Raw genomic sequence first — 24243 nt, 5'->3', positions numbered from 1 at the left:
ACGAACTCGAGCTAAAGTCGCGTTTTAACGCACGGACCGATCGCGTCACTTTAAATGTGTGTCGATTGACCTTCAGCATCATCCATTTTGAGCCACAATGACGACCAGCACCAACGTTATTCAAGTGACGAATGTGTCGCCGAGCAGCACCGCGGAACAGATGAGAACACTGTTCGGATTCATCGGAATCATCGACGAACTCAAACTCTTTCCACCCGAGTGAGTATAAACAACACGACCCGTGAACGCATCTAAACTTTTATCCACCAGAGTGAGTGAATAAAACTCACAGACAAAACACTCATGCGCGTGGCCGCCCACCCGTGGTTCTTCGGGCCTATGGAACGCATCATTAGTGTGTTACGTTACTACGGCTCATATGTGTTCACTTATCATTTGTTTATTATTATTATTATTTATCGTCATCATGCGTGTGTGAGTATACCACAGATTTGAGCCTTGTGTAGTTGTGTAGGGACGCGTGACGTCACGAGCCGAGGAGCCGTTAGTACATTGCTGCAAGCTAACAATTTACACTAATAGTTCCGCAATATTTTTCTTTATTTTATTACAGGTTCTGCTATATTGCTTCTCTATTATGTATGGGGTTTATTTCGAAAATAAACGCGTGTTTTTTTCCTGTGAGAACTTATAACAGCAAAATTAACAATAATTGTTTTTGTGGGGATACTAATGGTAAATAAAAACGGTTACTACATCCAAACTATAATCAAACCAATGGTAGTGTTTTTCTAAGGTAAGAATCTACTGTTCATTTCTTAATCCTTTATTTGAGTCGTGTTTAAGATTTCTTGGCTGAATTGAAACGTTCAAGTGACTTTCTAAGGATCCAAAGTAATAAGAGAAGTTCCAGTGAGACTAGAAAAGAACACATCACCGGTTCTACTGATTCATGGCAAATGATGGAAAGGGACCGTTTATAAAAACCCAAACAGCAAATTCCCATGTGAAGATTTCATTAGTCATGTAGGCAGTATACTTGAGGTTGTCTCAGCAGCTTCTGTAGTAACTTCTGTTCTGTGCTTTGTTGTTTTTCACCCATCGAAAAAAACGTCCGGCTTCACATCATATCTGCTGGTGAAGGTAGGCTGATCTGGTCCGATCTGCTCTGATCCACACGTGTCAGATCGTGGGTCTGTGATATTTGCTAGATGATGATGATGATGATGAGAATGGGCTGGTTTGATAAAGTCAAGGTCAGCTCGAGTGTTTGTGCAGGAGGTGTGTGAACGCTGTGTGTACATCTTGCAAAAGTGTTTATATTTTCTTTCAGTGATTCTCCCTTGCCTGTGACTTCACGTGTGTGTTTTGTAAAGTTCCACGAGCCGGAATCGGTGGGCGTTTCCCAGCACCTGACCAACACCGTCTTCGTGGACCGAGCCCTGATCGTCGTGCCTTTCGCTGAAGGTTTGTGATGCATTTTGCTTCTTTACGTTCAGATGACATTTGGTGGGTTTGTTCGACGTTCTAGGACTTGACGTCTCCGCCTCTCGACCCCGATTCACATAGATACATGTCAGTCTAGATGTGACAGAGGTACATGTGACAAACACACACGATGTATCAGTGATGGATATGAACGCAGGAGCTCATGTTTAACTCATTGCCTTTCCAGTTTAGTTTCATTTTTTTTGTTAAACTTTTCTCTCTGTCATTTGTGTGTGTGTGTGATTTTTATAGTGCGCAAGGCAATTGCAGAGCCGGCTGATGTCTGAGGGTGACCCTCTGCCCCCCTGTAGAAAAATAATCACGGCCGGTCCACGTGTTTACCTGCTGTAAATCTTAATTCTCTCTCTTGTGTGCGACGGAATTCATTTGTTTAAAGACGCTTAGAGCATTCATGACAAAAGCACGAGTGTTAAAGGGAAAGTCCTGATGAAAACCAGAATTCTTTCATCAATGATCGCTTCAAACCTGTCGAGCACGAGAGAAGATACGTTAAAGAACAACACTTGAGATCAGACATTTCTCAAGATATCTTCTTTCGTGTTCCACTGAATCAAATGCAGATTTACTAACATACGAGGAGAATGAATGAACGATTTTGTCTGAACTCTCCCTCGAGGTTTCTGATTGTACTGCATGATAATCAAACACACGGTAAATCTACGGTAAGAATCAGATTATAGGTCATTTCTGCATGAGTGTTTGGTTTTACACACATTTGAAGTATGTGAAGACGCACAGCACAAATTCAAGGCTCCTTGAGTCTATGTGATGATGATGATGATCTAGAATGTTCTTATGTTCCTCTCCACATGACTGAAAAAGGCCTGAGACGCTTTTTAACGGTCGTTTCTGTTTTTTTGTTGTTGTGTTTTCCAGTTCTTTTCCCTGGTTCTGCAAGTCCTGTAAAAACCAGGCCCAGCAGAAACTGCAACCCAACAGTTTTGTCTTCTGCAGCTTGTCTTGTCTCTCTCATCCCTCTCTCTCTCTCTCACTCTCTCTCTCTCTCTCTCTCTCTCTCACTCTCTCTTGTGTGTGTGTGTGTGTGTGTTAAAGATGACTGTGTTGTTTGGAAATATTAATTTCAGAGGACTTCATCAAATGGATTCGCTCAGCTCTCATTGTTCATTGAATGACATGACGGTTATTTTTCTCTTCTGCGTTTGACACACACACACACACACACACACAGTCTCTAGTTGAGTTTATTGTGGGCTTTTGCTGGAAGAGGACTTTTCCTCTCTGTCTCTTTTGTTTTATGATTAACCATCGCACACGTTTATGCCTCGGCCCGTGAGCCGTTTCTAGCTCCGATGCCAGCAAAAGCCCCTTGAAACAAATGTTGTGTGTGATAGTTGTGGTAAGTGAAAGCATCAGTGGATAATTAAACTGTCGTTGAATGCTGACACCCCAATCATAAACTCTGTTTTGTCTATCTTGATGTCTCTGTGTGCTTTATAGCGAAGCAGCCGACCTTCCGAGTCGCTTGTTCATTATACACCTTATGAATCTTGAGAGCACATCCCACTGGAGAGCCGGCTGTGCTTGCTTACATATGGTTCATGACTTAAAAAATCGAGTTCAGGTGATGACATCTTGGCAGTGTGTCTAGTGTCATGTTTTCTCTTTTCTTGTAGTGTTATGCACTTCATGCTCAATGTTAAGGGACCTCTTGTGTTAGCTTCCAGACAAAAGCGAGTACTGATGTCAGTGCAAATATAGACAAAGACAAGTTTCACTCTGTAGGTGTGTCTGTGTTGCGTGTGAACCCGTGGCGTGGTCTGACTGTGCTCTTTCTGTCGTGCAGGCGTGATCCCTGACGAATCCAAAGCTCTGTCGCTGCTCGCCCCTGCCAATGCTGTCGCCGGACTTCTGCCAGGAGGAGGACTTCTCCCCACGCCCAACCCCATGCCATCTGTGAGTGTCCATCGCTGCAATCGGTGACCCGATGCTCTTTCTGTAGTGTGATGATGTCATGTTGTTTTCTGTCGTCAGATTGGTGGAGTAACTCTGGGTAGCCTCGGGGGGGCTAGTTTGGACCCCATGACGGCCCTGGCCATGGCAGCACCCAATTTGAATGCACAGGTCTGACACCTTACAGATCTTCAGCGTTAGTCTCAAACGCAGCGATTTTGTTTTTCCTTCATCGTAGATGTTTGTTTTGTTTCTTGTAGTCTTTGTCAGCGGAGCAGTTAATGAAGCTGATGGCATCGATGGATCCAAAGTAAGTTCCTGAATTTGATCTGGTTCTCTTTGGTGTGTTGTCTGAAGGGTGTTGTCGTTTATTCATGTGATGTTTTCGCAGGCTTAACCCTCTCGCCGCTGGACTCAATCTGACTCCTGGACTGAAGGCAGACGCTTCGAGTAAAGAGATCGAAGAAGCCATGAAGAGAGTGAGAGAGGCTCAGTCTCTGATCTCTGCAGCTATTGAGCCCGGAAGTGAGTGACGCTCCTGCTCTTTACCATAAGAAACATAGCCAGATCCAGATTTAGAATGATGATCAAAAAAAGAGTGTTCGGTTGTTTTTGGATCTGTAAATGCCATTACCCTCGGCACTGTATTCCAGAAGATTTGAAATCAAGATTAATGCTGATCTAACGTTGTGTTTTCTTAGGTAAAAAAGATGATAAACGAAAGCGATCCAGGTCCAGATCCCGCCGTAGGAGGTCCAGGTCTCGCTCGAGACACAGGTCTGCAGAAACATTCATTTCAGGAAGATTTCAACTGGACATTTATATCCTGTTGTGGGTTAATTATGTGAATGTAATGCACCCGCAGGCGTTCCAAGAGTCATTCCAGACGAAGATCTCGCTCGAGGAGCAGGAGGAGGTCAAAGAGCCCCAGGAGGAGGAGGTCTCATTCCAGGGATCGCAGCCGGCGCTCCAGGTCCAGGTGAGTCTCCAGGCAGATCTGATGTTTCAATGGACATTATCAGTGCTTCATGTCCTCATACTTGTTTGTGTGTGTGATTTAGGGATCGCAGGAAGGATGAGAAGATCAGGAAACGCTCTAAAACCCCACCGAAGAGTTACAGCAGCGCCAGACGCTCCCGCAGTACCAGCCGGTGAGAGTTGCTGTTAAACTGCTTCTGTTTACACCGTTTTCATCAGAAACAATCATTTACACAGTGTTGTAAATTGATGTTTCAAGTGTTTTGTTGTTTGTTTGTTTTCCTGCAGTAAACGACACAGGAAAAGTCGCAGCTTGTCTCGTTCACCTCCAAAGAAGTCCAGATCCCCCAAGAAAAAAGTGTCCCGCTCGCCGTCCCCCCGCAGGTCCTGACCAATATCTGCTTATTTCAACTTTCTTTTCTTTAGTGTTTCAAGTTTGCTTGTAATCCTATTTTTGCTTTTCAGGTTTAATTTTGAGCTAGTATGTTAGGTTAAATACATAGAGTTTGTTTTTAGCTTATATTTGTGCCCTGAGTTAAACTAATTTATCTGCATTTAATAACCAGAAATGTTTTCATGGTTGGCCTAGGCTAACTGTGACCTGCTTACACACTTGTACTGTTTTTGTTTCCCACAGACATAAGAAGGAGAAAAAGAAGGATAAAGAGCGCGAGAGAGAACGTGACCGAGACCGTAAAGACGATCGGCACAGAGATCTCGACAGAAATCGGGACAAACGGGAACGTTCTGCCAGTAAGAAGAGCAAAGACAAGGAGAAGGAGAGAGACAAGGAGAGAGACAAGGAGAGAGACCGGAAGTCTGACAGTGAGAAGGCTGATGTCAAGGTATGAGATTAGTCTATCTCGCGTTCAAACACTGTGTCTTTATTTTCCATTGAAGATTCATGGTGTCATGTGACGTCTGTGCTAAAGGTGACCCGGGATTATGATGAAGAGGAGCAGGGCTACGACAGCGAGCGTGAATTAGAGCGAGAGAGGAACTCTGATGCCGCCTCATCGCCGCCGGTCAAGGAGCCTCAGGCAGACAGCGCAGATGACGCAGGCCGCGGTGAGTCAGACGGCAACAGTGATGACCAGCGGGACGAGGACATGGATATGAGCGACTGAAGCCACGCCGTCCCCCTCATCAGTGTTCTTTGTGTTCAGTAATCTGGATGGGTGATCCGAGATCAGTCTGGAAACGTCTGCGAACTGATTCATTCCTGTTTGTTTTTTAACATCAGAGTCCGAATCTGCTGTATTTACTGGTACATGCCCGTCTTAAATATGTACTCCCGATGTTTTAGAGCCGTTTCTTTCCTCATGGCTAACGTGGAAGTGTGTTATACTGTATATTTAGCCTCCGCAGTCGGTTTCTTCCTGAACAAAATCCACCGTGTGTTGGTCAGTTTGGAGTTTCTATTTAAAGCAGTTACCCTTGAATTAAAGTGCTTTGATAACATTGTCAGGCAGTTTTTTAGGCCGTCTCATTTTTTTGTTTTTTTATATATATAGCTTGTGTTTGATGGGAAATGTTTGTCTTTTTTAAAGTATCGGAACGTTTGCAGTACTGTATGTAAACTGTTTTCCTTTGGCAGGTCATGATAGACTAATATTAGACCGTTCAGGTTTCTGTGATAAACACACCGGCTTTAAACTGTAGTTTATCTGTACTGTTTGGAATGTTCAGAAATTGAAAATAAAATGTTGGGCTCCTTTTTGTCCCTTCAAAACCACATTACCAGATCTGTTGACAATGTTTTCTGCAGGCTTCTCGTGAGTTTTAGGTAGTCTTAATTCAGGAAAACAGCGAGGTTTACACTAGTGATGGGAAGTCTGGCTCTTTGTAACGATTTTGGTTTGGGTCCCTTAGAAGAGCCGGCTCTTATGGCTCCCAAATAGCTCTTTACTTAGTAACAAAAAATAGTGAAAAACTTAATTCTTGATATCTGTAAACGCATTTTTATTAGTTAAATAACACAATAGACTTCCATTCAAATTCAATTCCAGTTATCATTTACATTTAGGCATTTGGCAGACGCTTTGACTTACATTGCTTTATCCTATACATTTATACTTAGTATTTGAAATACCCTGGGATGGAACCCACAACCTTGTGTTGTTAACAAAATGCTCTTACCACTGAGCTAGAGAAAAGTAATATATCAGTAATATATTTCTAACATCTTACAATTCTTATATCAGACATCAGAAATGCAAATCTTACTAGTAAAAAACATATTTTTTATATCGATAATTGTGCGGTTACTATTGAAAATGTCTTTTCTTGATATCAACATTTGAAATACTACATGTAAAAATGCCATTTTTTTATATCAATTAATACATTTTTACTAGTGACCATGTTAATTCTTGATATCAATAATGTGATCGTTACTAGTAAGAAAGCCATTTTAGACATTTACTCTCAGACATTTACTTTTGTTGATATCAAAAGTTAAAGCTAATTCGGCTTGCCATATAGACCTCTACAAGATTTACTGTTTGCACGCACTTGAAACGGAGCACGCTGACGACATCTACTGTTTAAAGAACAGAACAGTGTTTAGTTCAGTCGTGCTTTATGGTTAGATTCTCAGGACCGGGGGGTGATGACTGATGTGCTCTTGATCAAGGCATCTTTCCTCTTCCTGCTCCCGCGTGCTGCAGTGATATCTGCCCACTGATCTCACTTTTGACGATGTTAACTTTACTCGGCGATAAAATTCTTTCTGGAAAAACAAACGTCTAATACGTCTCATCAAGATTAAGGCATTTAAGTTAAAACAATTATGCACATTAGAAAAAACATCATTCTGCGTTCAAAATAATTTCTATAATAGTTACACATATACAAATTTAGCTAAAACAATAAAGCGTATATATTTAAGTCTACATATTAAGCTTTTGTCCTGTCAGTATGTTTCTTACCGGTTCAATGTTCTTCTTAGCAAATGTCTTTAAATTGAGCCATAACTATATTACTTAGTCAGTTAACAGTTAACTTTAGTAAAAAACGAAGGATTGTTAAAGTCACAAATCGTTCAATATACGTTTAAGAGCTCACTGACCAATCAGAAGCTTCATTTCCTGCACACGTCACATCGGCGTCACTGTTGTTTACTTGAGCGTAATTCAAGGCAGAATTTTCATTTTTTGGCAGTTCCCTTTCAACTTAGCTTACTAAAATAAACATCAAATACGTTTCGAATGGGATATTATTAAATGCGTTACTTATATTTTACTAATAAGACCAAAGCAAACCAAAGTGAGAATTCTGCTGTAGTCCTGAAACAAGCACGCGGTTTGATACTTGAACATTTTTATTCATGTAAAAGTCCATCAGGGTAATACAAGATTCCCGCTGTACGACACGGACTTCAATGCATTTCTCAGAAAATAAAACAAATGTAAAAGACATCCAACAGGAAAATAGGAAGTAAAACTAAAGAAGTTTTCCACGCGCATGGAAATATTGCGGTTTATTCTGTAAAGGAAAACCGAAAGGTGATATTGCTCATGTGACTCGAACACAAGCAAAAACTGATAAAACACTAAAGAAGATCCTGGATCTCTCATTACCATTACATTAAAATCTCTATTACCGTACATCTCAGTTATATGTATCGTGTGAAAATGTCTTTAAATTTAAATGTATTTACATCCGCTTGTCAAGGTGAAAATAAAGTGAAAGCAAATGTTTGTGACGGGCTCTAAACACAGATGCTACATGGACGTCTGGCCCTGTAGATCCTCCATGTTAAAAACACAAGAGACAGAAAAACAAAAACACATTTTAGCCAGAAAACACCTGAACCCTGAAGTGATGAACTGCTCACATGAGCCCGCCCACAAAAAAAAACATTTCCCATAATGCAACAAAAATACAAAGAGAAAGCAGAAGAACCGGGAAGAAACGTGATATTTACAATGTGTGTAAAGAAGTTTTCTTCTGCCTGTAGAAATGCGTTACATTGTTGTGAAGTTTTCATACAGTTCAAATCATATGCAGATGCCTTCCGCTCCGTTCCTAAATATACACGTTTTCTTTAAGTGAAGTATAGAAGAGTTTTACAAAGATATCAGTGAAAACCAGGCTTACGCAATAACTTATAATGCCACATTTACTGCCAGCAACAGAGTAAAAGAGACAGGCGTCCGTGTCGCTGTGAGGCGAAACTCCAGGATCTCTCTCGGCTTTATCACGTAGTGTTCACCACAGCGTTCCCTGTTAGCCGCCTTTCCACACAGCAGCGTCCGTCACTTCAGCACGATCCCTTTATATCCATATGATGTGAAGCGTGTGAACACCATCAGTGGTGATGACGTCGGGCCTCGGTGAGATGAAGTTGAGATGTGAGGTCGGGGAGTGAGAGGGAACACAGGACAGCTCAGAGGTCTGGAAATCGACTGGGATCTTCTTTGTAGTCACTGGGAATTGTAAATATGGAGGCGTCGAATTCATCGTAACGGAACTCCTGAAAGGTCACGGTGGCACTAATGGTGGGGAACACGGGGATGTCTGCCAAGAAAAACACACATCATCACCATCATACGGACACGTTCAGTCTCAAAAAGAAGAATATTATAGTATATTTATAAAATCAGACATTTTATAGGAATCTGATTTCTGCCAGACACTAAAAGTAGATTACACAAATAAAGTGTTTCCTTTTAAAATCATTGTTACAGTCGTTCCAAACGAACTTGAATGAAGTTTAATTCACTGTGTGTTTGTTTTTGTGTGTTTGCATGTGTTGGTGTGTGTGTTTGCGTGTTGGTGTATGTGTGTGTGTTGTTGTGTTTGCATCTGTGTGTGCGTGTGTTTACCTAGTTTAACAGGAAATCCGGGAGGGAGTTTCATTTGAACAAATTCTCTGAGTTTATTAAAGTGCTTGAAAGGTGCGACGACCTCCAAAACATTTAACAACCTGCAGAAAAAATGAAATGAGACGATTGTGATCTGATGGGTCACTCATGTGATCTACACACACACACACACACACACACACACTTACGACTCGATGCCCAGAGGAAAGTCCTGACTCATGGCTACAGTCGCCTTGAAGTTCTTCTTGCTTTCTTTGCACACCAGCTCACGGCCCAGATGAGGAGCTCTGACAAGACAAGAACATCTGAGATGACATGACTGCACTCCGACACACGTCATCATGTGTGTTTTACAGAAGCACACGCGTGTTCACACATACTTTCCAGTCTCAGTGGTGATGTACTCTTCCCATGATATAGTGTTTGGAGACGGAGCGGCCAGCGACTGACGCCTCACCGGCTATCAGAGACACAGAAAGAGATTTGCAGTGAATGACTTCATTCCCCGTGTGACTCTTCCCTTTTGATTATATTTCAGACAGACAATAACGCTTCTCCATGTATTTGTTCTGATGAAAGTGCATTATTTTCACTTCATACGTAACACAGCCATATTCTCTCATTTTAAACTCGGTAACCACGGCAACCTGAGAAAAGCTCACCTCGAAGTTCTGTTCGATGAGATTTCCTCCCTTACTAAAGCTCTCCATGATGGCTTTATTCCGCAGAATGTCCTCCTCCGTCAGGTGCTCGCGTCTCTTTCTGGACTCCAGGACCAGGCCGTTCACCATGTAGAAATCCGCCAGAAAGTTCCCAACGCGCTCCTGAAGCAAACACAGACTCAGTTTCCCATCACATCAAACTCAGCGGGTCATGAGACGGCGGGATGGGAACTGACCGTTTTATCCTCTCTGAAGAGCCAGCCGGTCTGCGCCCGTGAGAAAGTGATGGATTTCGTGGAGAGAGTGGCCGAGTAGACATCGCTGCTCATGAGGATGTCCACCTCTTCTTCTGTCTCCATCTCGGACTCCTAAAAACCACCCGAAACACCACACGAGTCAAGCTTCTGTGTCTACAGATTATTCAATATCAACATCCATCAAAGTGCTGCTGAAACCAAACAAACGTGAAAGTGACCTCATGATGGATCCGCTGATAAACCTTCTGCTCGTTGTCCAGGACCACGAAGGACTCGGACGGAAGCGCGTCACCGGTGAAGATGAAGCTCAGATCTCCTCTCTGACACTTCATATCTGTGAAATCGATTAGTGTCGTGTCCAAACTGAAAACATCAGAAAACATCCAATGTGATGATTGATGTTACTGTTAAACAACAAATCTCAAGTCATGTGATGATCACACAACACAGAAACATGACCGTTTTTATAAAGTTGATCAGAAAAATTCTTCATCTGATCTCCTGACGTCAGTTTTATTAAACATATATGTGACCTTGGACGAGAAAACCAGTCTAAAATTGATTTTGACATAATCTGATTTCTATTGATTTGTGAGTAGTTATATTAGGACAATATCTGGTTGAGATACAACAGTTTAAATCTCAGGAATCTGAGAGTGTAAAAAAAACAAAGATTGAGAAAATTGCCCTTTGAATTTGTTAATCAGAGGCACTGTGACAGAACATCCACTCACAAACATAAAGTTTTGATATATTTAATGTAGGGAATTTACTTAATATCATCATGGAACATGATCTTTATTTCAAATACTAATGATTTTTGGCATAAAAGAAAAATCTATAATTTTGACCCATAGAATGTATTTTTGTCTTTTACTACAAATGTTCCCGTGCTACTCAAGATGAGTAAACTATAATTCATCATTAATATTCAACTTATCATTGATTGACTCTTTTTGGTTGTTATGAAACGTACCGGATGTTGATGCCCTGTTTGTAGATCTTGCAGGCGTCAGAGGGTAAAATGCGTGAAAGCAAAGGCACTGCAGAGGTTTCAACAGAATGCAGTGAGTTGATTTATGATTGGACAGGATCACAACTCCACACACACACTAAACATACACTCCACACAAACACAAAGAATCTCACAAGGACCTCTTCATTCAGCTTCACCGTCATCACTCACAGACGACTTTAAGATAGTGAAGGTAAAGTGTGTTTGTTCACGAACCCCACAGAGACAAACAATCCCACCCATAACCCCTCTGAGATCTGTTCTAAATGACACAACACAACTCACCCCAGCTCTGAAAATCCCAGTGAAGCTCCAAATAAAAATCTCCAAGCTGAAGAGAAACAAACACACACACCTGTCAATAAAGACACACACTGACTTCTATTCTCATGAACTCATCACACAATAAAGCAATGAGGCGTGTGAAGCAGTGTGTTACGGTGTATTTTATAACAGCTGGAGGTGTTCTGGCACAACATGAAGCGGAGTCTTTAAAGCTGTTATAAAATACACTATAACACACTGCTTCACAAGGCTTATTGCGTTAATAAAACACTCATTTCATTGGCACAGCAAGGTTTCATTAAATAAAGAAAATCAAGTGATATTTAGGCTATGTAATGCGGTCAGCTGTTATAAATCTGGGTATTTAATAACGGCTTAGAACTCGGACAATCAGAATCAAGCACCAGAACTGAGCGTTTTATATAGTTGTTAAAGTACCGTATGAAGACAATCTGTGTGTGTGTCCAGTAAAGTATGTCACCGTTAATAACAAAACTAAGCCACAGAATGTGTGAAAAACCCATGAGCAACACAAATGTGCAGAGCGATGACAGTGAGTGTTGTGTTTCCTGTAGGTAACTTCCTGTCTGCATTCCAGAGGAACATCATCTACATCCACTACAGTCAGCACACAAGCTTGTGTGTGTGTGCGTCTGTGTGCATGCATGTTTGTGTTGTGTTTTTTTTACCTCTTTCAGGGCTTTCAGCAGTCGGGGTCTCTTGTCCTCCACAGTTTCTCGTGACTGCTGCTTCAGCTTACGCAGGAGAGCCGTGACTGCGCGCGCACACACACACACACACACACACACATTACTCAGCAAAAGGAGATCTAACACAAGAAAAGTAAGTAGATGGACTGTAAAACAGAAACACGTCAGAGTGATGTGTTGTTTAATGAGTAGAGCCATCTGATGAGACACATGTGAGTCTACACAGTACACACACAACCACACAGTGACACACAATAACACACCAGTGACTCTTTAACTGCATATACAGAGACTCTTTCATACCACACACACACACACACACACAGACACACAGACACACACACACACACACACACACACATTTTATCATCTCTGTGGGGACAGTCCATAGGTGTAATGTGTTGTATACTGTACAAACTGTATATTTTATCCCCTAAAATTTTTTATTAAAAAAATAATAAATCTGTACAATTGATAACTTTTGTGCCCGTGGGGACCTTAGTTTTGGTCCCCACAGTGACACGAGTCCCAATGAGTTTGTGTGTATTTAGGTTTAGAACCCCACTAACATATAACAACATGTCCCCCCACACACACACACACACAAACTAACACACAGACAGAAACACACACTTACTCATCTGTCTGTCTCCATAACTGATGGCTTCAGCGAGTGGACTCCAGCCCTGAGCGTTCTTCACCTTCACTGGTGCATTGTGGGCCAGCAGCAGATGAGCACATTCTGAGAAACACACACACACATCAAAATGACATCGTACACACTGATCGTGCTCTACACTACCATACACTACACAAGCAAAAAACCCATATTACACCACAACATAACTGACAGTACTCATGTCTGTGTGTGTGTCTGTGTGATGTCACACGTTACAATCGCTTCATCGTCTTTTGTGTTATCATTTCTGTGTAGAATACATCACACACACCTGCATTAATATAATATTGTGCAGTGACACACACACACATGCATGAGCTACACAAGTGAAGTGTGTGATGAGAATGACACTGAGGTCCAGATTTAAACATTAAAAGAGGTTCAGATCACATCACACACATCTCAGGAGAAACTCCTTCTCAACACACTTCAGTGTTTCTTCTGTGACACAAAACTTCAAGAAAACAACATTCATTTACACAACAGATGTGTTTTCAGGGCTTGTTAATGCAAATGTTGTAAAATGAGATAAAAGTCCCAGTTATTATAATCAATCCTGTTCCCATCAACAGCTTTCCTGTGTCTCAGGTGTAAGAGCACAACACTATCAACGCTAAGATCACAGGTCTGATCTCAGGGGATCGCACATAGTCAGAAACAAATGTGTAACACAATACAATACAAGTCACTTTGAATAAAAGCGTCTGCCAAATGAATACATGTAAATATAAAGTCATCAACTGTCAAAATATGGTGATGTCATGTACATCTGTATTACATGAGTCATCATCAACCTTCCTCTGAGAACATGTACACAACAACAACAATGAATGAAGAACAACACAGAAATGATTTGAAAGGTTTCATAAAGTCAAAACCAATCCAGTTCAGAAGAATCTGTCAAACCACTCAGACTGACAGATGAAACATGACATATGATAAATGTTCAGTATGTTGTGAATGTGTAGCACTTGAGATTGTGTTATTATGTGAATACAACCCCTCAGTCCTTACTGTAGTAACAATATAACACATCTCTCTCTCTCTCTCTCTCTCTCTCTCTCTCTCTCCCGTGAGCCTCACATCACACAAAACTGCTGCAAAAAACTCAAGTGCAGGACTCAAACCCATCACATACCTTAAAAATACAGCAAAACTATGGCTGGAGAAAAATAGCCATATCACAATCTTTTGTTTCCCTGATAGTGTATTGATGGCAATACCTCTACTATTGATACATTTTTTGTAAATGATGTCATATACATACGGTTAAAGTAGAAGCGAGCATGGTGAATAATATAAGAACTCTTGGAGCTCTCAGAGCTGATGTGTGGAAAAAGAAGTGCTGAAGTAATGAGTTCTAGCAAAGAAACACTGTTTGTAAGCTTCACAAGTCACGACCCACCAGCTCACTTCACCTTTTGACATTTACTGTTCTTTCACAGATGTGACACCAGCGCATTTACAGCACAGATGAAACAGAGGATTAAACTGTGAGAAACTGAGAGGTAGAGCTGCACGATTAATCGTTAAAGGTCCTGATCTCGATTCGAACACCAGACGATCTCATTAATGAAAATCAACGATTCTCGTGTGTCTATTAACTTACACCACTATCATTATTTCTGTGTCAAATGATCACACTAGTGACGTTACTGGGATTAAAGCAGAGAGTTTCCAACTCACACGCATGAGACGCGTTTACAAACTCCTACTCTCCTAAATTAATCTCACACCAAATAACAGACCAACATATAAAGTAAATACAGCCTGACAACAAAACTGTTCTTATGAGTGTCTTTCAGGATTGTGATACATTGTTCTGATTATGCTTCACATCATAACTGGACATCTTAACTTAAACTAACGCTTGTAGTTTGTAGCGAGGACAAATCCTAGTGAGCGTTTATATCCGTCATTATGGTAAAACACGTCATCAGAGCGCATATAACTCTATTACAGTAATAGAGAAGCTGCGCTATTAGAGCTCTTCATCAAGTTGCCCATCATTTCATGTTTTCAGGTTATTTTAAACTGTTTACAGGTGAGAATACAGGGAAATGTATAAAATAAAAAAGTGTCACCTTATGAATTTGTTTAACTGAGAAATATTTCATATGCAAGTTACTTCAATGTATTTATACTTTTTAGGAAGTTAAACTTTTGCATGTAAGGTAAAAATAAAAATTCGAAAAAAAAGATTCAGAATCGTAAAAGAATCGCAATCTCTATTTGAAACAAAAAAAATCGGGATCCTCAATTTATCCAGAATCGTGCAGCTCTACTGAGAGGTCACATTTTGGGCTATGGGTCATCATATCTGACTAATAGGTCACTTTCACTTCACTTCTTTATTCATTTACATTTAGACATTTAGCAGACGCTTTTATCCAAAGAGACTATCAAAGAGTGAGGGAGCAACAAGCGATATGTCACACAGGAGCCATAATACATTAGGTGCCAATACAAATTTACTGGTTTCAACTAAAGCTAGACCACTACCTGTTGAGAGAAAGTGTTTTTTTTTCATTTGTCTGTCAGGTATTCCCCTGTGCTGCCCACTTGAGGTTTGGGAACCCAAACCTCAGATCTTAAGGTCCATGCATCACACATGATGTCTCTCTGCAGAGGTAAGGGATGTTCTGACACTTCTCCTCACAGAAAACCCCTGGATGTGCACAGCATGTTGTATTTCTAAATCTACGTTTGACATTTCTTCGTTTGGCAGACCCGTTTATCCAAAGTGACCTACATTGCATTGTACACTTGTGACCATGATCTACGCGATCCTCTGTGATCAAACCCATGACTGTGACATTGCTAGCACCTTCCTCCAACCACTGAGCCACAGGAAAGCTATTGAAAGTATTGCAATATATCACACAAATGTGTATCGTATCGTAAAACACAGCAATATATTGTATCGTGACATGTATCGTATCGGGAGGCACTTGCCAACAATGTTGTGTGTCAATAGAAACTGTAATTCAATGACTTTTCAATGAGGGATTACTCTTGTTTTTACTGTAATTTAATTACAGTTACTTGTGATGTCACTCAACTGTCTATCAGTGACTGAACTAATAGGTTGATGTAGGATAAACAAAGTCATTAGTAACTAGTAATTGAATACTTTTTGGAGAGAGTCATTTGTACAGTAATCTAATGACAGTGTTGATTTTGTAGTTAGTAATTCATTACTTTTTTTTTTTAATAATTTACCCAACACTGCTGCCAATACACAGCCCCAACAAAAGAACTACAGAGTGATGTATGAGAAGAGCATGACTTACCTTTATGACCCATCATAACCGCCAGATGAAGAGGTGTGTTACCTGTAAGAGACAAACATTATCACCTGAACATTTACACACACTACAGGAGAACTTAATGTCAGACTAAAAACAGCCAAACAGAAGCGAACTTTCATCACTCAAGCTGCCTGTGATCCTAAAACACCTCACAAACACTGCTGACAGCGCACTGAAGTGTGTTCTACACAAACACCTGGTGCTGCTGACGTCACCAGCCATCGATCACTACACTTCTGTATCAGTGAATCCATAACTGATCAGATCACCATGGTTTCACATCTATCTCTGATCGATGGTTCGCGACGCGTCATTACAGCGTGCGTGATCCTGAGGCTTTACGTCAGTGATTCGTTTGAGATTCTGGTGCCGCTGTTGCGGATGGCGCGCGCTCACCGTGCACGTCCTTCTGCGCGATGTTCTGCGTTCGGATGAGCGATGACAGTTTGCGCACGTCTCCTCTGAACACACACTCGTGCACGGGATACACACTGTCAGTGTCGCTGTGGTTCTGGTGCGAACCGGATCGGATGATCTTATGGTTGCTGAAGATCTTGTTGGTTTTGTTGGCTTTAACGGGCCCGGTGGCCGCCGGCTCCTCGTCCGGCTCCAGCAGATCCAAACCCGACTTGCGCTCTTTGCGCACCGAGCGGATCTTCTCTCCCGTCATATTGACACAGATGAGCGGTGTTAAACAGCAGCCTGCACAACATGAACACGCTCCGGTGACTCGACGGACACGGGCGAGAATGAAACACACACCGGAGCGACGCGTCGAACGGTAAACAAACGACACACACACACCCTACGAGCTCGAGCCATCTGCCATCTTCCGCTTCCGCTCTCGCGAGAATCGCACGGTGTGTGGAATGGAGACAGGGCGTTCTCTCGCGAGAACAAGGGTGGCTCTCCCTCATGCTCTGAAACAACCGTCTGCTCCCGCGAGAATTCCAGGCGGATGGAATGAAAGATAGGATAACATCGCGAGAGTGCTTCTGTTCTTTAGCAAACTTCGCGTGTGGCCTTTAGGAACAAACCAATTGAGCCGTTACACACTGATCTAGTTCATTATCGGTAAGTTGTGTTTGCAGTGGTATCAATAAAATAAACAACGTGAGTTTCCTATTTAACGACATCATTGGAAACGGAAGAGCGTGTGCGCATGCGCACTGTGCGCTGATGCTGACACCTGTGGTCAACACGCCAAACTCTACAAATCAACAAGTGAGTGGCCTGAAACATCAACAAAGCCTTAATCACACAACAGACAAGCACTACAAACAATGCAAAAACAAACAAATAAGAAGAAAAAAAACATAATACGTAAAAAATGTATAAATAATAAATAACTAGCGTTTTCTGCCAGTTTTAGATTGTCTGAAATGTATGCATGGCATTCTTATTTATTGTTCTCACCTATAAGAAGTTTCGAGGTCATTGAGATGAATGTTTGTTCTGTGTACACACACACACACACACACACATGATTTTGTTCATCTTTAACGTCACACACACATGTATGTTATATTATCTCTGTGGGGACAGTCCATACGTGTATTGTGTTGTGTACTGTACAAACTGTATATTTTATCCCCTAAACCTAAAGATCGTAGAATATTTTTATGAATCATAGTTCTGTACAATTTATAAGCTTTTTTTCCATGGGGACCTCAATTTTGGTCCCAACAGTGACACACGTCCCCATGAGTTGATGTGTAATCAGGATTAGGTCCCCACCGGGATATAAAAACATATACACACTCACACACACATGATTTTGTTCATCTGTGATGTCACACACACACACAGTGTGAGTTGAGTCTCTTCAGCTGCAGTACTTCACTGTCATCTGCTCAAACATCAACAGCACAGATCAGAGTTTATTTCTTTACATTCCAGAGGACATCTGATGGAGGGTTAAACTCATTCAGCTCATCATGAGATCTGCGTATAAGTAAGTATTCTTCATTTGAAAGACTTTGGCTATGAACTGTGTTGTGTTTCTCTGAAGAAAATGAAGATTGTTTAAGGTTTTAATTCAAAGGCTTTGTTATTTCATTTAATATTCGCTGCTGCTAACATGAGAATAGAAGTCCTATGAACAACACAATGTAACTAGAAATAAACTTCTAATATAATTAATATAAAAAGTCTGTACTATGTCTCAAACGTTTGTGTATGTTTGTTAAAAAAAAAATGTTTTGAGTTTTTACAAATACAGATCAGATTTTTGTTGAACATTATTAAAGTAGTTGTTTGATTTGGAGGATAAATGTACCATGCAGGTTTTCTACTTGTTTCTCTATTATTTGCAGTCTATTGTTAGAGTGATGTAAGAGCATTGTGTGTGTGTGTGTGTGTGTGTGTGAGCGTGAGCGGTTCATTGTGCTGTGTTACTCCAACATTCTCTGTCTGAAAACATGAATACATTTCATTCTGTTTTCATTTCAGCTGTAAATGTAATTTAAAAAAAAAATAGAAACAACAGAGATGATATGAGGATGATTTTTGTTTATTTTTTTCTCCCAGAATGTGCAGAATAATGCTGTGACATGATAGATAATCAACCTAACAGAACTTTTATTGTTATAAACAAGCACATTTATAAAATGATATTTGTGAAGGAGTCAGATTAATTTATGGGGCAAATTGTGTTTGTAATAAAGTGCAAATGTAGAAATGATTAATGAAGGTTATTGTTGTTCATTATAAATGTCTGAACTCAAAAAGTGTGATTTTATAAATCTGATGAATGATATGAAGTGTTTATGTTCGCTGGTGGGAGTCATGTGTGTCTTTGTTTTCTGTGTTTGTGTCAGATGGCCTCAAGTGAAGCTGATCATTCTCAATCTAATGAGGAACCTCAGCCTGGTGACCTCATCGAGATCTTCAGACCAGCCTATCAGCATTGGGCTCTTTACCTGGGTGACGGTTACATCATCAACCTCACACCTGTGGGTCAGTGAATCACCTCAGTGTGTGTGTGTGTTTGTGTGTGCAAACGCTGCTCATGTCTGTGTGTTCTTCTGCCGTCAGACGAGAGTCAAGCCGCGGCGGTGTCCAGCGTTAAATCCGTGTTCAGTCGTAAGGCGGTGGTCCGCATGCAGCTCTTAAAGGAGGTGGTGGGGGGAGATTCTTACAGGATCAATAATAAATATGACGACAATCACACGCCGCTGCCCGTCAGTGAGATCATCAATCGAGCTCAGCTTCTCATTGGTCAGGAGGTGTCATATGACCTGCTGGGCAGCAACTGTGAACACTTTGTCACTCTGCTTCGTTACGGAGAGGCCGTGTCTGAACAGGTCTGTCTTTCATTCTCTTTACTATCCAGAAAGAATCACACAACAGAAAGGTAGAGTTGTGTGTCCAACCTGTACTGAGCTCAGACTTCTGGGTCATGAAGATCATTAGAACACAGAAGAACTTGACTCTCATTGTGCACAACAAAGTGCTGTCAGTGCATTATACAATAGAAGAACATCATTTTCATTTCATCTTTAATCCAAAATGAGAGCTTTTCACATTGTGTTAAAGAAGTGAGCGATACATGTTGTCTACCGTGTAGGACTGAATCTAGAAGAAGAAGGTAGATGTAGGCGTGGAAGAGGTGTGTTATGGGAATGTTGACAGGTAAATGCATCAGAGCTTGTGAAGGCTGATGTGTGTGTGTTTGTGTTCACAGGCGTCACGAGCTATAGGAGCCATGAGTTTAGTGACAGTGGCCGCGAGTGCTTTCTCAGTGCTGGGACTCATCAACACACGCAACAGAAACAGACCCTTCTGACAACACATCTTCTGTCATCTCTTCACACGGACAATAATCACACTTTCCCCTTTATATACACACATATCTCACAGTGTGTTTCTTGTGTGAGACTATAATAAAGTGTTCATTTAAAAGAATAAACGGGAACACTTTACAAAAAGGTGCGTTTAGTTAACATTAAAAAATGCATTAGCTAACAATGAAGAATTCGTTTTTTCAGCAATTATTAATCCTTGTTAATAGTTCTGTCAATACAGTTATTCATGTTAGTTGAAGGGATAATGTCCAGGCAGCCGGTTGTAATGGCAGAGATAATCCCCGACAGTGTGTGAAGCAAAGAGTCTTGTGTCACACTGAAGGGGCTTATTTAAGCCATAACACCCGGATGCTTGTACATTATCCCGCTTATTACACGGCTACATGCCAAATGAGAAAAAAACTGGACATGAAATGTGAAATATTTGATAAGCTCATTTTTACTGAATGCCGAGCCATTTACTTTCGGTTTTAAGGTAAGAAGCGACGTTCAAACATCTATAACTATACAAATATACAACAAATATAACTTCATATGCTATAAAAAAAAACATATTTATATTTTATTTGTGAAAGAAACAAAATGATTTGCTGCACCTGGGTTACCGTGTGTTATTAGTTTTGAGAGGAATATCGAACCGAACCTGCAATTGTCACGACTGGAAAATTCAGAATCAAGCATTCCAACGAGACGTGTAATAAAGTATGTTAACAGTGACAGAATTTAATCTTAATAATATAGTATAAATATAGTATAGTATAATAATAAATATAGTATAATAATATAGTATAAAATTTACATTAATTAATATTAATAGACGCTTTAGAAGAATTGTTCATTGTCAGTTTATGTTTATTGTCAGCTGATGCATAAACTAATAGTTAACAAACAGCACCTTACTGTAAAGTGTTACCCAATAAACTTTGGCAGATCCTGCTTACAAATAATACAAATGTGTCTATTGTACTGTACATTAAAAGGTAATTGGCTATTTGTGTCATTAGTATTTTATTATACACACTAATATTAAAGAGTCATGAATTAAATCAATTGATCTCACATCAGTCTTTTATCTCACTGTGGATAAACTATGCTGCATGTATGTCAAATAAAGATAGAAACACTTCTAAGAAGATCGTTTTAATTACAAACTAGATGTACAAAAATGTGATAAAGCAACAACAAGGTTCCATCACATAAGGCAGAGATGCTGATTGGTCGGCTCAGGTTTTGTAACAGAGATGCTGATTGGTTGGCTCAGGTGTTCTGTATGGCCTGCTGCATAACAACAGAGCAGAGACTCAATAACTGTAGATATTCATCTGCCCCATCACTCAAACACTTATCCACCTCCTGAAACACACAAACATCCAGAACAACAAATGATGAGTTACCGAACCCTCGTCCCTCCAATGTGAACATATAAAAGAATGTGACGTGTTGCACTTAATCAATAAACCCATCCGTTTCCTTACAGCCATTTTCTCTGTGATGACAGATTTCTGCTTATCGTTCAGCTTCTCGTCAATGATGACGTCATGTAACTGGTAGAGAATATTTGTTCCAGCATATCCCTGATCAATCAGATCCTGTTGAAAAACACCAGGTTTAAGATTTCAACAATCACACAGCAGGTCAAAGGTAAAGAAAGCTTGTGCAGTGAAACACACAAACTGCTTCTATGATAGAACTTCTGGGGTTTGTTGTAGTGCTGGATTAACAAACATTTCTGTGGTGTGTAGATAAATCTAATAAAGCACTGGAACTCAACATTCACTCTTAGAATCAAAAAGGTGAGAATGAAGAGCGTAACATCTTGAGAAGAATTCTCACCTTCACAGCGATCTCCAGCTTTTCAAAATGACCCCTGTAGCAGATCTGCAGCACGTCTTCAATCACTTTATCTGGAACCACCTGGAAAAGAAGAGCGAGTTTGAAAAGAAATGGTTTGAAAAGCTCTGATGAGGGTAAAGCAAGTCTCTTCTCTCACCCCAGCGATCTCGATGATGATTTGTTCGGTAATTTCCCGCTCAGTGTTGAGTCTCGCGGCACTCTGGAGATATGTGATGGCTTTCCTGAGATCGCCCTCTGACACCCGGACCAGAGCATCAATGCCCTTCACAAAGTTACATTTACAATCAATATTAATCGCAGTATGTGAAACAAAGGTACTTTTTCATTTGTGTCTTATCAGATTATTCATAAAAAAGCTTTGGAGCAAAAAACGCAGAACCGGCCTCTCATTCACAATCATTTAGTTATGGAACAAACACAAGCGTGGCCTTCACCTCTTTACTGTACTGCAGATTTTCTTTCTCACAGATTTGTAGCAGACGTTCCTGTTGAATGTCATTGGCCAGAGGTTTAAAGCGGAACTTGGAACATCTTGAAGTCAACGGCTCAATGATTCTAAGAAGAAAAACACACAACAGTTTAATCGTATTTCATTGGCTTTGTTTCTAAAAGAGACGCGGTCAGATTCACACCGACCTGCTGATGTAGTTACAGATGAGACAGAAGCGTGTGGTCCGAGACTCTTTCTCCATGGTGCGTCTGAGAGCTGCCTGAGCGGGGTTGGTCATAGAATCTGCCTCATCCAGGATGATTATTTTAAACGGAGGACACGGCTTTCCGCTGAGATGGAACGAGAAGAGAACTTGGGTTTAGAGGCGAAGATTGTATCTGCGCGTGTGGAAACGATCTAATGACTGACGTGAGATACTCACTCTGTCCTCGAACCCGCCACCGTCAACTGGGCAAAGTTCTTCACCTTCTCACGGATCACCTGAATGCCTCGTTCATCAGAAGCATTTAGCTCCAGAACTCTCTGACGATACAGCACAGGTCTATGAGTAAAACACAAGAGGTTAACCTTGTCACCGTGTTTAGATCAACATCATCAGATCGGGACAGAATTGAAAGGTTTTACCCAAAGAGTTCTCTCGCAGCGGCGAGGATGGTGGAGGTCTTTCCTGTTCCAGGAGGTCCATAAAACAGCAGGTTAGGGAGCTGCGCAGACAACAGCACAGAGCAAGAACCAGATAACTCAGTTTAAAAAATATATATAACATCATGGTTATAATGTTTTATTATATTAGTTAGCTGTTTTATTTTGTTACTGTGGTTTAAATCAAAACAAACCAACTACAGTTTGATTGATATCTTATTTCGGAACCAAACTCTTGAAATATTTCTGATGAAGGTACCCGTTAAAAAATGCCAAGATTCAATACATATTTGATCATTTCTTTGAATAAAAACATCACACAGTGAGAAAACACTCACATCAGCACCCTCCAGAGATTTCTTCAGTACTGCCACCACCTCTTCTTGAAAAGCTACTTCATCCACACACTTTGGTCTACTGCAGATAGATTACATCATCATCACCATCACCATGACGACATGTGTGCGTGTGTTACAATGACCAAACAATTAAAGGTGTCGATTGATGCACATATGCACCCAGCCTGACAGTTCATTAAAGAACTCATATGAAACAGATAACACAAGCGTGTCTCACTATTTCTCCACCCAGGGAACTGCTCTCTGCTTCTTCTCTCCACCTGATGATGATGATGAAGGTTTTTGAGCTTTAACACTCTGTGATGATGATCCTTTCAGAAACGCCTGCATATCTCCTGCACATACACAACACCACACACATGACGTCACTCTCTTTATCTGGGACACTCTAGACTGAATTAAATCTAAGTTAGATAATAAAACAAGAAGTACACTAATAAAACATGTCTCAAAATTAATCTTACTCACTTCCCGTTAACGTTACCCATATGTGCGCTTACCTAAAGCTGTCCGGACTTAAATCAAAAAGTCTCTATGAAAAGAAATAAAGTAGAACTAAATTCTGAGTTGTTGACACTGCGCGTTTCACTAGATTCCCGCCAGAAGCGTGAACGTGATTGCGCGCTTACGTCACCACAACGCGCCGGAGCTGCTGCTTGAGACCCTGTCCCAATTGGCACACTACGGTCGTGTGGGCCTCCTCTGAGTGCACACTTGGAGACAAGGCAAGGGTGCACGGGAGCGCACTTTTGGGACAGACTTGAGCTGTGTCCCAAATGACGTACTATTCACTCAAACATGTAGTGTATCAATTTAAGAAGAGTAGTATCGTCCCAAATGCTAAACCGGAAGTATGTCGGTTTCCCAGACTAGCTCAAATGACGTCAATCGCAGGGCACAATGCGTGAATAAAAACAAACATGTACAAATCCCTGTAACACCAAAGTATTATGGCAGAGCTTATAATGCTATATCTCCTAAAACTATTGTATGAAAAAAGGTTTGGCTACTTCCGAATAAATAT

The 24243-nt window shown here is 40.8% G+C and overlaps 4 protein-coding genes across 6 annotated transcripts in view; 2 read left to right on the top strand and 2 right to left on the bottom strand.

The window, feature by feature from the left end:
- srsf11 (serine and arginine rich splicing factor 11) overlaps positions 1-6096 on the top strand; it is a 6204-nt gene extending 108 nt beyond the window's left edge. Inside the window, exons 1-12 of the mRNA XM_056734884.1 lie at positions 1-219; positions 1295-1428; positions 3275-3384; positions 3463-3552; positions 3642-3691; positions 3773-3906; positions 4083-4158; positions 4247-4360; positions 4443-4532; positions 4648-4743; positions 4997-5204; positions 5292-6096. The exon at positions 1-219 is cut by the window's left edge and continues 108 nt beyond it. Coding sequence (XP_056590862.1) covers positions 98-219; positions 1295-1428; positions 3275-3384; positions 3463-3552; positions 3642-3691; positions 3773-3906; positions 4083-4158; positions 4247-4360; positions 4443-4532; positions 4648-4743; positions 4997-5204; positions 5292-5486 — 1419 coding nt within the window. The 5' untranslated portion in view covers positions 1-97 and the 3' untranslated portion in view covers positions 5487-6096. The remainder of the gene's footprint in view (positions 220-1294; positions 1429-3274; positions 3385-3462; positions 3553-3641; positions 3692-3772; positions 3907-4082; positions 4159-4246; positions 4361-4442; positions 4533-4647; positions 4744-4996; positions 5205-5291) is intronic.
- Positions 6097-7995: 1899 nt separating this feature from the next.
- ankrd13c (ankyrin repeat domain 13C) lies at positions 7996-16953 on the bottom strand. The gene is made up of 13 exons (XM_056734765.1): positions 16504-16953; positions 16090-16131; positions 12755-12859; positions 12097-12182; positions 11408-11453; positions 11084-11150; positions 10326-10470; positions 10087-10218; positions 9851-10012; positions 9569-9648; positions 9377-9475; positions 9189-9289; positions 7996-8880 (listed from the first exon to the last, which is right to left on the bottom strand). The coding sequence occupies exons 1-13, from the start codon at positions 16775-16777 to the stop codon at positions 8750-8752; spliced, it is 1470 nt and encodes a 489-aa protein (XP_056590743.1). The 5' UTR covers positions 16778-16953; the 3' UTR covers positions 7996-8749.
- A 204-nt stretch (positions 16954-17157) lies between these two features.
- On the top strand, positions 17158-20904 carry plaat1 (phospholipase A and acyltransferase 1). Of its 3 annotated transcripts, none has more exons than XM_056734769.1 (5): positions 17158-17331; positions 18007-18061; positions 18927-19065; positions 19144-19412; positions 19793-20904. In XM_056734769.1, exons 3-5 carry the CDS (start codon positions 18927-18929, stop codon positions 19892-19894), a joined length of 510 nt encoding a protein of 169 aa, XP_056590747.1. In that variant the 5' UTR covers positions 17158-17331; positions 18007-18061; the 3' UTR covers positions 19895-20904. The 3 variants fall into 3 exon arrangements, with proteins under 3 accessions (XP_056590747.1, XP_056590746.1, XP_056590745.1); XM_056734768.1 differs by having other exon boundaries at positions 17975-18061; XM_056734767.1 differs by lacking the exons at positions 17158-17331; positions 18007-18061 and having other exon boundaries at positions 18081-19065.
- Positions 20905-21037: 133 nt separating this feature from the next.
- Positions 21038-24018, bottom strand: rfc4 (replication factor C (activator 1) 4). The gene is made up of 11 exons (XM_056734766.1): positions 23720-24018; positions 23437-23554; positions 23199-23277; positions 22843-22922; positions 22640-22759; positions 22404-22547; positions 22202-22322; positions 21904-22029; positions 21747-21827; positions 21389-21502; positions 21038-21266 (listed from the first exon to the last, which is right to left on the bottom strand). The coding sequence occupies exons 2-11, from the start codon at positions 23547-23549 to the stop codon at positions 21171-21173; spliced, it is 1074 nt and encodes a 357-aa protein (XP_056590744.1). The 5' UTR covers positions 23550-23554; positions 23720-24018; the 3' UTR covers positions 21038-21170.
- Between the last annotated feature and the right edge of the window lie 225 nt (positions 24019-24243).

This window comes from Triplophysa dalaica, chromosome 21 (genome assembly GCF_015846415.1).
Source record: "Triplophysa dalaica isolate WHDGS20190420 chromosome 21, ASM1584641v1, whole genome shotgun sequence".
Lineage (NCBI taxonomy): Eukaryota > Metazoa > Chordata > Actinopteri > Cypriniformes > Nemacheilidae > Triplophysa > Triplophysa dalaica.
Note: the sequence above shows the minus strand (reverse complement) of the source record. Positions and strands in the feature narration are given on the sequence as shown.